Source organism: Schistocerca piceifrons, chromosome 2 (assembly GCF_021461385.2).
Source record: "Schistocerca piceifrons isolate TAMUIC-IGC-003096 chromosome 2, iqSchPice1.1, whole genome shotgun sequence".
Lineage (NCBI taxonomy): Eukaryota > Metazoa > Arthropoda > Insecta > Orthoptera > Acrididae > Schistocerca > Schistocerca piceifrons.
In genome coordinates, this window is record NC_060139.1 from 929280232 (window position 1) to 929294110 (window position 13879).

General features: G+C 37.2%; 1 protein-coding gene across 1 annotated transcript in view; it reads right to left on the reverse strand.

Moving 5' to 3' along the window:
- Nucleotides 1–8929: 8929 nt before the first annotated feature.
- Nucleotides 8930–13879, reverse strand: part of LOC124775999 (protein bicaudal C homolog 1-A) — a 135932-nt gene continuing 130982 nt past the window's right edge. Inside the window, 1 exon segment of the mRNA XM_047250840.1 lies at nucleotides 8930–9033. Within this exon segment, the coding sequence (XP_047106796.1) occupies nucleotides 8930–9033 (104 nt within the window).

The following is a 13879-nucleotide window of genomic DNA, read 5'->3' on the forward strand; positions in this document are numbered from 1 at the left end:
ACGGTGGTGTGAACACAGAAAGACTGTATCAAACTGCCTTACCATCATGTTATGCTCTTCGAGTACTATGATCAGCATGCAATAGGCAGTGTCTTTTTGATACATACACTGAATTCCTAGGTATGGAATTTTTTTTTTTTTGGGGACAAATGAAGAAATAAGTTTCTTAGTTACAAAGAAACAGCCATAAGAATAACAAATGGTGCCCTTCTGTACTGTGTTTGTAACATTTGAGATTGTGACTAAAAATGTATTTTTTCCAATCAATTATAAACATAACTTTATAATTACAGCACCAACAGTTTTATCCATGAGCATGGTACAAGAGCTGTACTGAATTTACATTTATGAACAAACTCCAAATTACATTTTATACCAATGATTAAAACTTGAAGAAATTGGCTGAAGAGTGTGCTAAAAAAAGAGCATTTAAAAACAATTGTAAGTGATAACATCTAAAGAGTGAAGGATTACTTAGGTGACAGTAGCAGCTTTGTAAAAAATGTAGGAAGTGGGTAATAAAATCTGTCTTAACAACTTATTTTCACACTTTTCTGGAAAACTTTACAAAAAGCTCTGAAATTGCCTTGCTTTTTTTGATCTCAACATTTCAATCATTATGGAGGAATGTTGACTAAATGTTTTGGGCAATCATTTGGGAAGCAGTAGTACACAGTGTCAGCTGACAGCACACATGTATCAAGAGAATGTGAATGTACGCTTTCACATGTAGAGTGTAGTGTCGTGACACAAACATTGTAGCACAGTTTTACTTTATGTAGTCACTTCTTTGCAAGGAAAGGTAAACAATACTATGTTAGACACTGAGGGTACAGGAAATGATGTTGCACTGCTATTAACAGAGTGGTCTTGTATTTCAGAGGATGGAGGCCAATTTTCATCTAACCATCCTTATTTAAGTTAAGTGCAGATTCTGCAGAATCGTTCAGTGTCCCATGCTGGTACTTACTGCAAGGCTTTTAATGATTTTGGTTGCTGCTCAGTACACACAATTTATTCAGTAGCAGATAGGCACATTGAAAGACAACTGCTAGATATTATCAGCTACCAGACTAAGCCCTCCATCAAATATAGACTGCCTTGCCTTAATGCCTGGAGATTACGACAGGTGCATATGCTTCTGTACCACTTACGCCTCCTCTATGGGACAAGTAGGTGTCTACCCTATTTGATATTTTTCCATTTTATTCGCCAGTATTTGAATATTTATCTTCTTTGTCGCATCTGCAGTAATGTTGCATCATCTTGTGTTACAATATGGAGCAATGGGCTGCTTTACTCCTTAACTTTTTACTAGATCAAAGTTCATGTATATCTTCTCTGAGCACTTTCCCAAATTTCTTAAAGCCATTTGACTTTAATGTACATATTCCAGTGATACACATCAGCAGGTGGAGTTGAGATTTGAATTACGTTGCTAAAAATGCCTGGGATAATGTAATTTAATTAGCAAAAAGTGGGAATTAAAGAAATTATGGGAAACATGGAAAAAATGAGGTATATTATATTAACAGTTTACACTGTCAATATATTCAAAAACAAACTCTAGTAAACATAAAAAGGGAATGCATCGCACAGTTTATCAGAAAAAATAATTGTATGTAAGAGATTTTATAAAGTAAATGATGCACAATTATCATGTAAATCTTTAATATTGTTTTGCATTGAGTTTGAAATGTTACTGCGTTACACTTTCTTTTACCAGATTTGAAACTGCAGTAATGGCCAGCCTTCTTATGAGGAATTTTAGCACATTTTCTAGTGAGCAGAATTTTTGATAATGTGATGGACTACTCATATTGGGAAATGGTTGTAAATATAATAAAAGTACTATATGACTAGGTTGTTGTGGATATTCTGCAGATTACTTGGGTTTTGTCTGGTGTGGAAGCACACCATAAATGATTTAAGTTGTTAAGTTTTGAAGGAATAAGGGAACAAATTATACACAAGACTGATCTACAATAATTATTTTATTCAGTGAGAAATCTGTGTTTTGTAGTTTCTCTTTTATTAAGTACAGCATACTAGTCAACAATAGGAACAGTCATCATGTACAGAAGCACTTGGTCAAATTAATGTCATGACAGTGTGTGCAAATTGCAACACTCCAGTCACAGAATGTCAAACTAAAATTTTAATAAATTAAAGAACTTTTAACATGATGGGTCATGTTACTTATGTAAATTAACTTACATCTGTGGCCACAGTAAGGTACATCTATCTATATTTCACAATGTCTGCAGCATGTTTTACCATTGTGCTGATATAATCTCATTAAATTAAAAAACCTTCCAATTTTACATAAAAAAATAAGGCAGGCCACTTGTCAAAATCTTCAGTTCATCTCTACATTAATATGTTTACAGTCTTGAAATAAACAGTCCATTTTTATTTCTAAGGCTCTGAACTGAAGCTCTGTTTTACACCTATTCTAGTAATAGCATGTAATAGAGTCTCTACCCATTTAACAATCTGCATTGTGTACACTGTTTTTCCATTTACCACTATTACCTACAATAATTGAGATTCAGATAAATTCCTCTGATTTTTCTGTCTTATTTACCTTACAATTTCTCACAAATTGGAGGACCATTGTGAACTGTAACAACATGGTATTCTTAATAATAGGGATAGTGTCTTTAGATGGTGTCCTTGTTCAGAAACGTTGGGCAATACTTATCTTATGATCATTATCTCTGCAATATTTGGAGGTTACACTTTATACTGAAGCAGTTGGTACTTGGTGTGACAATTTCAGAGTTGGTCTCATCTAATATATTTGAACTGTGTTGCACACATCATCTGTGTTTTTACGAGAGAAAAAATGTATCCACAAAAATTACAACCAATATATCTGGACTCTTATCATATCTTTATCTGTAGGATGTTTTAAAGAGAGATCTCCGAAGGCACGACTAAAAATGCACTACCTTAATTCCATGTATTTAAGAGATTGCTGCCTCACTCCTGTATACATATGAAGTGCGATTATTTGTTATTTTAAGTTAAATTTAAGTAAAAGGAAAAACTTTTGTTCATTCATGCTTCAATTACAGAACAAATATAAAGGGATGAAACTGTGTAATTCTAGTGAATCTGCAATTAATACTACAAGAGTTAGCAGTATGAAAGAGTATATCATGAACCAGGCATCAGCAAATATAATGAATTCTTTACGTATTGTCACAAAATTTAGTAAAACTTATATTACAGCTATAAAATGGTTAGAGAGACATTTTACATGGTGTCAAGTTCTAGCATTCTTGGAAGCCCTGGTGAACTGGATACCTACGATTGTGATCTCACCAGTCAGAATATTTTGCAACTGAAAGCATCCCATTCAGCCAAAGTTGAGAACTGTACTTTTAACCACCTTTGTTCATTGTGTCCTGGATAAGTGAAGAACTTTGATTGAATTTTTCATGTATCAAAGACAATAGCAGGGTATTGAGTCCTTAAGCTGATTTATACTTTCTCCAATTATCAAAATTAAATTGTTTAACTGACAGCAAGAGTCACAAAAAATTATTTTCATTTCCACATTGCATTTTATTGCCTCTGACTATTACACCAAGATATAAATAGCCCATCACTCAAGTTTAACCACCTGAAGGAAAGATTTATTAGCAAAATGTTGCCTTATTTGAAATCTTTAATGGAAATTAATTAGTTGTCCTAAGAGTATTAGAAGACCATACTGATGAACATTTAAAGAATGCATTAGGCTTCAGGTTACATATTTAGGAAAGGTTGATAAGATGATACCTTTAGGGCTGTAACCGACTGACTATGCCAATACAAATTGGGAGATTAAGAGTACATTACTGACCGTAACACCTACTAATGAGCAAGAATGTCTTATAGTCACTTTTAATCATCTGAGATGTCAGGAATGTTTAAATGTTTAACTTGCACTTTTTAGGAAGCAGAAATAGTTTATATCACTGAGCTCCCAGCAGTCCAGTAGAGGATGAGGTAAACCACGGAAAGCCTAAATCAGAATGGGGAAACTTAGTGCTTATTAGACCACTGTACAAACTTTTCCTGCTTATCTAGAAATGCAAACATTACACCCACTTGCACCAACAGTATATACTACATGACCACAGAAAAAATTTAATCTAACATTGACTTCAGAAACACAGAAACATTAGAGGACAAAAATTCAACAGGTTTTGATACTTAAATTTGTCATTACAGATCACTACATATCTCAAGGAAAGATGTCTGTTAGTCTAAAGAAAAAAATAGCTTCAACTTCAAGCTTTGGCAATTTATAATTTATTATAAAGGAGCTGGACAGCATGTCTAAATTTTCCAGTATTTACACTAAAGGACAATTTGGTGGATAATTTTCAGCACAATGCAGTCAAAATCTCTTAAGAGAATAACTGCATTAACAGTATGCAAAACTGGATAGAGGATGAAAGGGATATTAAAATTTTTTGTGAATAAAGTAATATTCTTTGCATACATTCTCACTAATGTGTTATATGTGAGTATAAACTCTAAGTGGTATTTAAAGAGGTACAGACCCAGTGGGACAGTAGCCTAACTAAGAGATACTTTTTTTTTAATTTAATGCATTTCATCTCTAACCTGTTAGTACAAAATATGATTTTAATGAAGTTGCTACCTGATTATTTACTTTGTAGCGATTATTATGTACTTTGATGAACATATCAAACAATTTATCAACCATTAGGGTTGATATAAAACTAGCTATTAAGCATCTTATAGGAGTTTGACTACCCAAAGGGACTGCTTTGTGGAAGCAGTGATTTGCACCTCATCAAACTGGGCCATTTTCATTAGTTTATTTACTGAACTAATTTTATACTGAAGCACTAAACTGAGAACTATGTTCAAAATGGTTTTCCCAGGCTATCTTTAATTAAAAATAAACTACACTGTTGTGGCAGTTTTGAAGTTATGGTGATAAGCCTGAGTAGGCAAGAACATTTTCAAATACTTTTCTGCAAAATATTTTTAAAAACTTCAATTTTGGCACAGCTTGATATTTGAGTAAGGTTCAAACAACATTTGTTTCTGAAATATTAAAATCTAAAATATAGGTAGAATGATTTACATTCATTAGCAAGTAAAAACTCGTATGTGAATAAGTAATAGACAAACAAATTTGTTAGTTGTGAATTTTGTGGAAGTAATTTTATTTTCATGTTTCAATGACAAGTTTGCCTGAAGCTTGTGTGAACTATGTTTACAAAACATTTGTTGATTTTGGTGTCAAATGATGCAAAGTGAATGAATGTTGTGTTTTGTATTAATGTAGAACCAAAGCATGGGCCAAATTTATTTCTTCACATCAACTATTGGATAATTTAAGAAAGATCACTGAACACATACACATTTACACTGACAAATGACGTTAAAAATTTAAATTTTATTTACTACTGTTGTTGCACTTGGAAACACACATTGTAATTGTATTTTGTTTGAAAATAACATTCATCTACTATGTGAGGGATGATCTACAGTGTTATTGTTTATGCAAAATCAAATGAATCCCAAAATGTCAAAAGCTAGTGTTCCTGAATAGACCCAAATTTGGTCTAGAAACATGAGTTACAAATAATGAATGGTGATAAAACAAGGGACCATAGAAAAAGACAAAGTACTGTGAAGGGGATACTAAGGCAGCATCACCACAATGTATTTGTGAATGGTAATACATGCAAACAGAACTGGACATTCCCAAGAAACAGTAAGAGTAATTCCAATGATCATGTTGGACATTTAATGGAAGAATGTTTCTATTACAAGACATAGGCTAGTTGTAAATAATAGTAATGAGAGTAGTGATGATGATGATGATAATAATAATAATAATAATAATAACAGGAACAACAGAGAAAGATGTGATCACAGTATTTTTTGTGTGTAGTTAAACTGCATTTTACAGTAACTATAAAAGCAAAGTTGGACTTTGGTGTTTTGTGTTTCCAGCACACTATATGACAATATCAATTTGTCTGTACCTATGTCAGTAATCACTGACCTTCACCAACCAGAGTGGCATTCTGTATCAATATTTAATCTCTTTAACCTGGAAAACTTTAGAACTTTTAGTGTATTAGAATTTAGTCATTTGTATAAGTTATTTGTAGTATTCTGAACATGGAAATTGTATTTGCCTAAACTGCTTTTTAATTGTTGATTTACTATGTAGAAACTAAAAAACTGTGCAGTATGGGTGGCTGTGGAGAGGGGCAGGGGGAGGAATACTAAATTTCATTATACACAGGCATTTTTCCTAAAAAAAACAACAAAGAACTGCTTTTGAAGGATTCCTGTAGCAGGTATGCTAGAAGGGACAGCTTTGGTTGTAATAAATATTTTTGGCACAGGCAATGGTGTAAAAATAATCTTTTCACATAAAATGCTAGTTTCCCCTGTATTGTCTTTCATAACCTACATGGAGATATTTTTATAAAAATGAACACGTAAAAACAGAGCTTCAGCCAGGGCTTGCAATTCTCTAAATAATAATAATAATAATAATAATAATAATAATAATAATAATAGCAACAGTAACAAAAATTTATACATTTATAACTTTACAAAACATTCTCTACTTCAATTCATGTGCTTTTACAGTCCACATCTTTGCAGCATTTACAGTAACAGATTTACTTGTGCTAATCCTAAACTGATTTCTAAATCAATTGCCATTTGACACACTGTTTCAGAGTCCCTGATAAGCAGCACTGGCTACAGGTTACCTGTTTTTTACATCACTATTGTCTTATTCTATATGCAATGTATCCGGTCTGGTTTAATGATAACTTTGATTAAATATTATGTTATCATGGTTTAGATAAATTTAGAGGAATGGGCCTCTTGTAAAAACCTGAAATTACATGGAAGCCCTAGATGACAGTTATAGAGTGAAATAAATGATTATAAAATTTTAGTGTAATTGTAATGTCTATAATTCGGTTGAAAGATCCAGGAATATTTATGAGCTGATGAGTGAGTCCTTTATGTAGTATGCCACAAAAACTAATGCAATTGAGAGACTTTCAGATATGCCAGTTCTGCTTTGTTTAATAAAGTAGCAAGTGCTGCACAAACTGATTAAATAATACTCTGAATAATGAACTAGCTTGGAAACTTTCATAACATTTTGAATTTTTCTGTTCACAGCTGCAGTATTGTTGTTTTCAGTGACTTTTGCACAGTTTTTAGTTACATGTTTGACCTGTAATACATTGCAGCACAATTCCTAAATTGAATTTGCTTTTAACTAAATTATTTCAGATGTGTACGTAACTTGTGTATGGATCCATATTATAGTCACAATTAACTAAGGAAATCCTGTTAACTCCCATTCATAATTTTAAAACAAGCCCAAGATTAAATATATAAAATAATATTTCTGATGAACACATTTACATAACAAGAACAGTATCACAGACATTATACTGCTGTTAAAATATTAGCATTTTAGTATTAACACAATATTCAGAATGTTGTTCCACTTCAGCCTCAAAAATACACCTACATTTTGAGCTCAATTTGCCCATTTAAGCAAAATGTAAAGATCTCAAATTTTTAAAAAATATTTTCTGTAATGAAAAATTTAGTTTAATATATCGGTCATGGTCCTAATATCACATTGATGGTTCAACAGTACTACTGAAAGTTAAAACAAATTTAAAAAGTTATGTTTTATTGGAGGCCAAAGGATATTTTTTTTATACATAAATTTAGAAAGTCAAGGATTGCACAATATGAAAACTCTTCATTTTCAAAGTTAAGTGTATTAAATAGGCAAGTTAGGCCCCAGGAATTTCTTTGGTAATTAGTTATTGTAGGCACATTTAAAAAATATTTTGTGGAATTTAAAAAAGTATCTTAGTAAAATTTGTATGACTATTACAACAGTTTTAGAATTTAGTATTATTTTCATCACTTAACTACAAGAAAATGGGAACTTTTGAGTCAGTACTTACTGTACAAAACTTTCTAATTTCAGATTATTATCTACATGTCTTTCTTGCAACCGTATTGTTCCCTTGCCCATGTTATTATCTTTGGGCAATTTTAAGCTCAATTTCCAATGCAGAAAAAAATTATACATTTTATGTTTCTTACTAACAGAAATTCCAAGGCAAGTTTCCATCAATTTGCAGTTTCAACAGTCATTCATTACAAAATTTTGACTGTCCTTTTTTAAGAAAACTCATTGTCATTTTCAGCAACAGTAAGCACAAAGTGTACTTAGATTTTATTCAATTTCATAAAAATTAGAAATCAAACTCTAAAAAATCAGTTATATAAAATAAATTTCAGTATATGTTAGTAAGAAAACCAGTTTCATGCATTTGTTGCAACAGTGGAAGTATTCAATGTAATTAAATATACAAAAACACTTTGCAATTCCATACTACATTACTGTTAGTGCTTTTGTGCTTACATGAAGCTAACAAATTGATATACAATAATTATCTTCTTTATTCAACATTCACAACTACCTCCTACTTAACTTAAATCCAGAGAGCAGGAGTAGTAGTGCTTATCCCTTCCCACCATAAAATATGCATGACAAATATACAATAGTTCCATTACTTCAATCTCATTAAAATACTGCAATAGAAGAAAATCCTAAATTGTTGGAGCTGACTAACAAACTCAGATAATGGTAAAAAAGAGACTAGCAATGAATAAAAGAAAAGTGCTGCACACTGTCATGCATAAACATTTTGACTTGCGAAACAAGAACACTAAGCTCTTATTGGCAACTGAGATCATCAATAAACAAATAATGGAATTCCATATAACACACAAAGCATAACCATGTCAGTCTTCTTTGGTTATCTCCACTTCCAACCATCAACACACTTGCTATTGCACCTTTTTTAATAGTAGTAGGTATATCTTCTTACCATTTATCTCCTATTGGACTGTTATTTATTGTTGAACCAAGTTTACGTTCAGCTCCTGGGGCCGCACTCCCAGAGAATGGGCTCTGGCGTTTGTTGAGCTCTGCCAATAAAATTCCTTAATTAAGGAATGAAGTAAAAATGAGGTAAACATTTATTAACTAGACTTTAGTTGTGAAAGGAACTTAGGGTTTATTGAAATGTGATTTTCACAGCCAGTTAACTTTATTGCATCTGGATAAAATTCCTGGCTTTGAGTATAGTTGGTTGGTTGTTTGAGGTTAAAGGGACCAAACAGCAAGGTCATCAGTCCCTTGTTTCAAATAGACTCCATTCTGCTAACGAGACATCTCAGTATAGTCAGAAAAATAAAACGGATAAAGGGGAAACGTAAAAGGGCAGTCACGTTGTGATTAGTAAAAACAAATGAGGGAAGTTGGCAAGAGAACGAACCCAACACTATGCTGAAGCAGCATAGGCAAGACCACCTGTGACTTAAAAGGTACAACTGCTATAATGCAGAAAGTACGTATGGGAATAGAAAAACTAACCAAGCCTCAAAAGAAGGGGTAAAAACAGAGTAAAAGGGAAAGAAAAGAGGATTCCGGTCAGGGAGGTGAATCGGGAATCTCTGAACACTGCCTACAGTGGGAGACACCCAAACACTCACCGCCCTGCCCCAACACCAGAGGGAGATTAAAAACTTTAAAACTGAGAATAAAAACCACTCTCCCGGAGGAAACCTAGAACCAGAGAGACCATCCGGGAATCGTCAGCCAACATCAAAGGTAAAGTGTGGGGGAGTCTGTACTTAGCACGCAGAGCCAAAAGAAGGGGGCATTCAACCAAAATGTGGGCCACTGACTGGAAGGCTCAACAACCACATAGCGGGGGTGGCTCATCACGCAAAAGGAAACCATGGGTCAGCCTGGTATGGCCAATGCGGAGACGACACAGTGTGGTCGAGTCCTTGCAAGAGAGGCTAAAGGAAGAACGCCATGGGCCTGGATTCACCTTAATGGCACGAAGTTTATTAGACAGTGGAGTAGCCTCCCAAGAATTGGCCCATGACTGTGCAAAGTGGGATTTGATGTGAAGCCGTAAATCCGCTGCAGGAGGGGTTACAGAAAACGGGGGGTAAGTAACTGCTCCCCCAGCCAAACGATCAGCGAGCTCATTACCCGGGATACCCACATGGCCCGGGACCCATAGGAAGTCAATGGAACAAGCAGCACGGTGAAGATCAGCGAGATGGTCATGGATGGCAGAGACCAATGGATGGCGCGAAAAACACCGGTCAATAGCAAGAAGGCCACTCATCGAGTCCGTACATAACAAAACGCGGTTGTGTTGGGATTGTTTAATAAAGGTAAGGGCCCGGGAAATTGCCATCAATTCTGCAGTAAACACCCCACATGAGGGTGGCAGTAGATGATTTTCCGTTCCAACAAAGGACGTGAAGGCATACCCAACATGATCAGCAGATTTAGAGCCATCAGTGTAAAAAACAACAGCATCCCGAAACTCCCATAAAATTTGGCGGAAAAAGGAACGGAACACCAACGGGGGGATGGAATCTTTCGGACCGCGGCGGAGATCCATCCGAATTCGAGGCCGAGGAACTAACCAAGGAGGGGTGGAGGGGAGGGAGCGAGGAAGACAGGACAAAGAAGGAAGCCGAAAATCACGGTGAAGAGACGCAAGGCGCAGCCCAACCGGTAAACCCGCCCGAGGGCGGGAGTCAGGCGGGCGACGTCCATGGTCTGGGAATAGGATAGAATAGGAAAGATGAGCGGGAGAAGAACGGATAGTAAGGGCATAAGACACCAGAAGCTGGGACCGCGGAACAGAAAGGGGGGGGATCCCAGCTTCAACCAGGAGACTATCAACAGGGCTAGTAGGGAAGGCACCGGTGGCCGAACGGACACCACGATGGTGGACCGGATCCAGCACGTGCAGCGTGGAAGGAGCAGCTGAACCATAAACTTGACAACCATAGTCCAAACGTGACAGAACTAGAGCACGATAAAGACTGAGGAGGAGGGAACGGTCCGCACCCCAGGAGGAGTGGGCAAGGAAGCGAAGGACATTGAGTTTACGGAAACATCCTACCTTCAGGAGTCGGATATGGGGCAGCCAAGTGAGCTTGTTGTCGAAAAGAAGACCTAGGAAACGAAACTGTGGAACCACAGGCAATCTTTGTGCAGCGAGATAGAGCTCTGGATCAGGGTGGACCGTAGTACGGCGACAGAAGTGGACCACCCGCGATTTTAAAGGAGAGAATTGAAACCCGTGTGAGAGGGTCCATGCAGAGGCACGCCGTATAGCCACCTGGAGCTGCCGTTCTGCAGATGGCATCGAGGAGGAACTAACCCAAATGCAGAAATCATCCACATACAGGGCAGGGGCGACCAAGGGACCGACAGAGGCCACAAGTCCATCGATAGCAATGAGGAAAAGAAGGACACTCAAGACAGAACCCTGAGGGATGCCCGTCTCCTGGGTCCGTGGAGAACTAAAAACAGTACCAACTCGAACTCTGAATGACCGATGGATCAGGAACTGGCGGATAAAAATCGGGAGTGGGCCCCGAAGACCCCACTGATGAAGGGTTAGTAAGATGTGATGGCGCCAGGCCGTGTCATAGGCCTTGCAAAGGTCAAAAAACACTGCAACCAAATGGCGGCGCTGGGAAAAAGCCTGCCGAACTGCGGATTCCAAGCGAAGCAAATGATCAATTGGAGATTGTCCCTCTCGAAAGCCACACTGGTAAGGGGACAATAGATCCCGAGATTCGAGGACCCAAGTGAGCCGACGGGCTACCAGCCGTTCAAGTAACTTATAACCAACATTGGTCAAACTAATTGGCCGATAGCTATCAACAGATAGGGGGTTCTGACCAGGCTTAAGGACAGGAACCACAATGCTATCCCTCCACTGAGAAGGGAAGTCACCCTGGAGCCAGATACGGTTAAACACCCGAAGAAGATGGTGCCGTTGTGGAGCACTGAGATGTTGAAGCAGCTGGTTATGAATGGAATCTGGGCCAGGGGCCGTATCATGAGAAGAAGATAGAGCAGAAAGAAATTCCCATTCAGTGAAAGGTTCGTTGTAAGATTCTGACTCACAAGTGCTTTGAGTATACTTTTATTCTTTGGACGTAAGTTTTGTAAGGCAATCATGTCCCTTTAGTAAACTGTTTCCTGGGGTATCTGGATTGAATTTAATTGTTACCAAACTGTTGCTTTATATGTTCTGCACTTGCATCGTGAAGTTTGCAGAAAATCACACTGTGCATGTAGGAGGAAGAAACTATTGTAAATAGGTAAGACAGAGAAACTTTAAAAAATTACATTAGTAGACATAACATTTAGTTTTGTTTACAAACTCTCATTTTAGTACTGTTGCAGTAATGGGACTTTTTCATTACAGAAGGTCCTCTAAAAGTAAACTTGCAACTCTAGTGACATCCAATAATATTTCATTGTATCTTCTTTTCAGCCAAGCAAAAATTTGTCATTAAGAAGTGGCAGAGAGAAATAAGGAAGATCATGTTTGCACAGTCTAACAGTGCTGAAGCATTTGAATTTGTAGCTTTTCTCTGGATCCTCTACTAATACTTCAATTTCTCCCAGAGCTATCCTGTGGATTGGACAGAGCTGCCTAATGTAAATTACTGTAGTGTGCCACCTAGTGATGTGGAGTGAGCCAATGCCCAGTGGGCAGGACATTTATATGAGAGAGAGAGAGAGAGAGCGAGAGAGAGAGAGAGAGAGAGAGAGAGAGAGAGAGAGAGAGAGAGAGACAGACAATGGATGGTACTCACAGTGGGGTTTGCTGCAGAAACCTATGTGACAACAAATCATGGAAACAGTGTGGTCAGTAGTTTTCTGAGAAGTTTAATAGTGTCAAAGTGCCAGCAAAGAGTGCCATGCAGCACTTAGTCTGAAAATGGCACCCGACAAGATCTGTTTTGAGCAAGTCAAATAACATTCTGAAACAGGCCACACAAAAGAAAATGTGGCGCAGTTCACCAGATAATGCTTCAGAGTTCTACCAAATCAGCGCAATGCTTTTTGCAACAGTCCAGCATGTCACATTGATCATGTGGACAAATACTCCACCAGGACTTGCATATTTATCTCTAGCAAGTCTGTGTCATTCATGCATTAAATACAGCAGATGTCTCCTCAGCACCTCTAGTGTTGTGATTGGTTGTTCACCGAGGTAACAATGAATGTATTTGGACATGGATCTGTTTGTGATGTCTGATGAAGCCTAATTTCACCTGAGTGTTTATATCAAATCACAGGTTCTGAGTGGCAGAGAAACTGCCTAACTTCCACAAAACACCACTGCATGGTCAGAAGGTTAGGGTTTGGTGTGCAATGTCTGCACACCATATTATTGGCCCCACCTTTTATGATCAGAAGCTGACTTTGGCATGTTAAATTGCCAACATTTTGAAATCATTTGTGGCAACATTAAAAGACCTACTGTTACTTCCAACAGGATGGAGCAACTGCTCATACAACTGGCCAAACCTTGTAGCACATTTACACAATCTTCAAGCCTGACAGTAGTTAGCAGAGGTCAGTCTGGTTATGGCGAGAGCTGGCCCCCAGGTCACCAGATCTGTCGGTGTACAATTACATTGTGTGGGGATCCCTGAAGTCTGAAGTGCTTTGCAATAACCCTCAGTCTTGACAAACTGCAGCCGAACATTTTGGATGAGATTGCAGCAATTCCAGCAGTCTAGCTTTGATCTGCCTCCAGCAACCTGCTGACCGGGGCCCGAAACTACAAAGATGTGAATGGTGTTCACTTTAAACATCTGCTTCAGGCAGGTTAGTACTGTATTTCCTTTCCTCTGCTGTTTTTCTTTGTACCTTAGGACACTGTTCTGCGGGCCACTTATTTGCCCCATCCTGTGTTTTTCAATGAAGAGA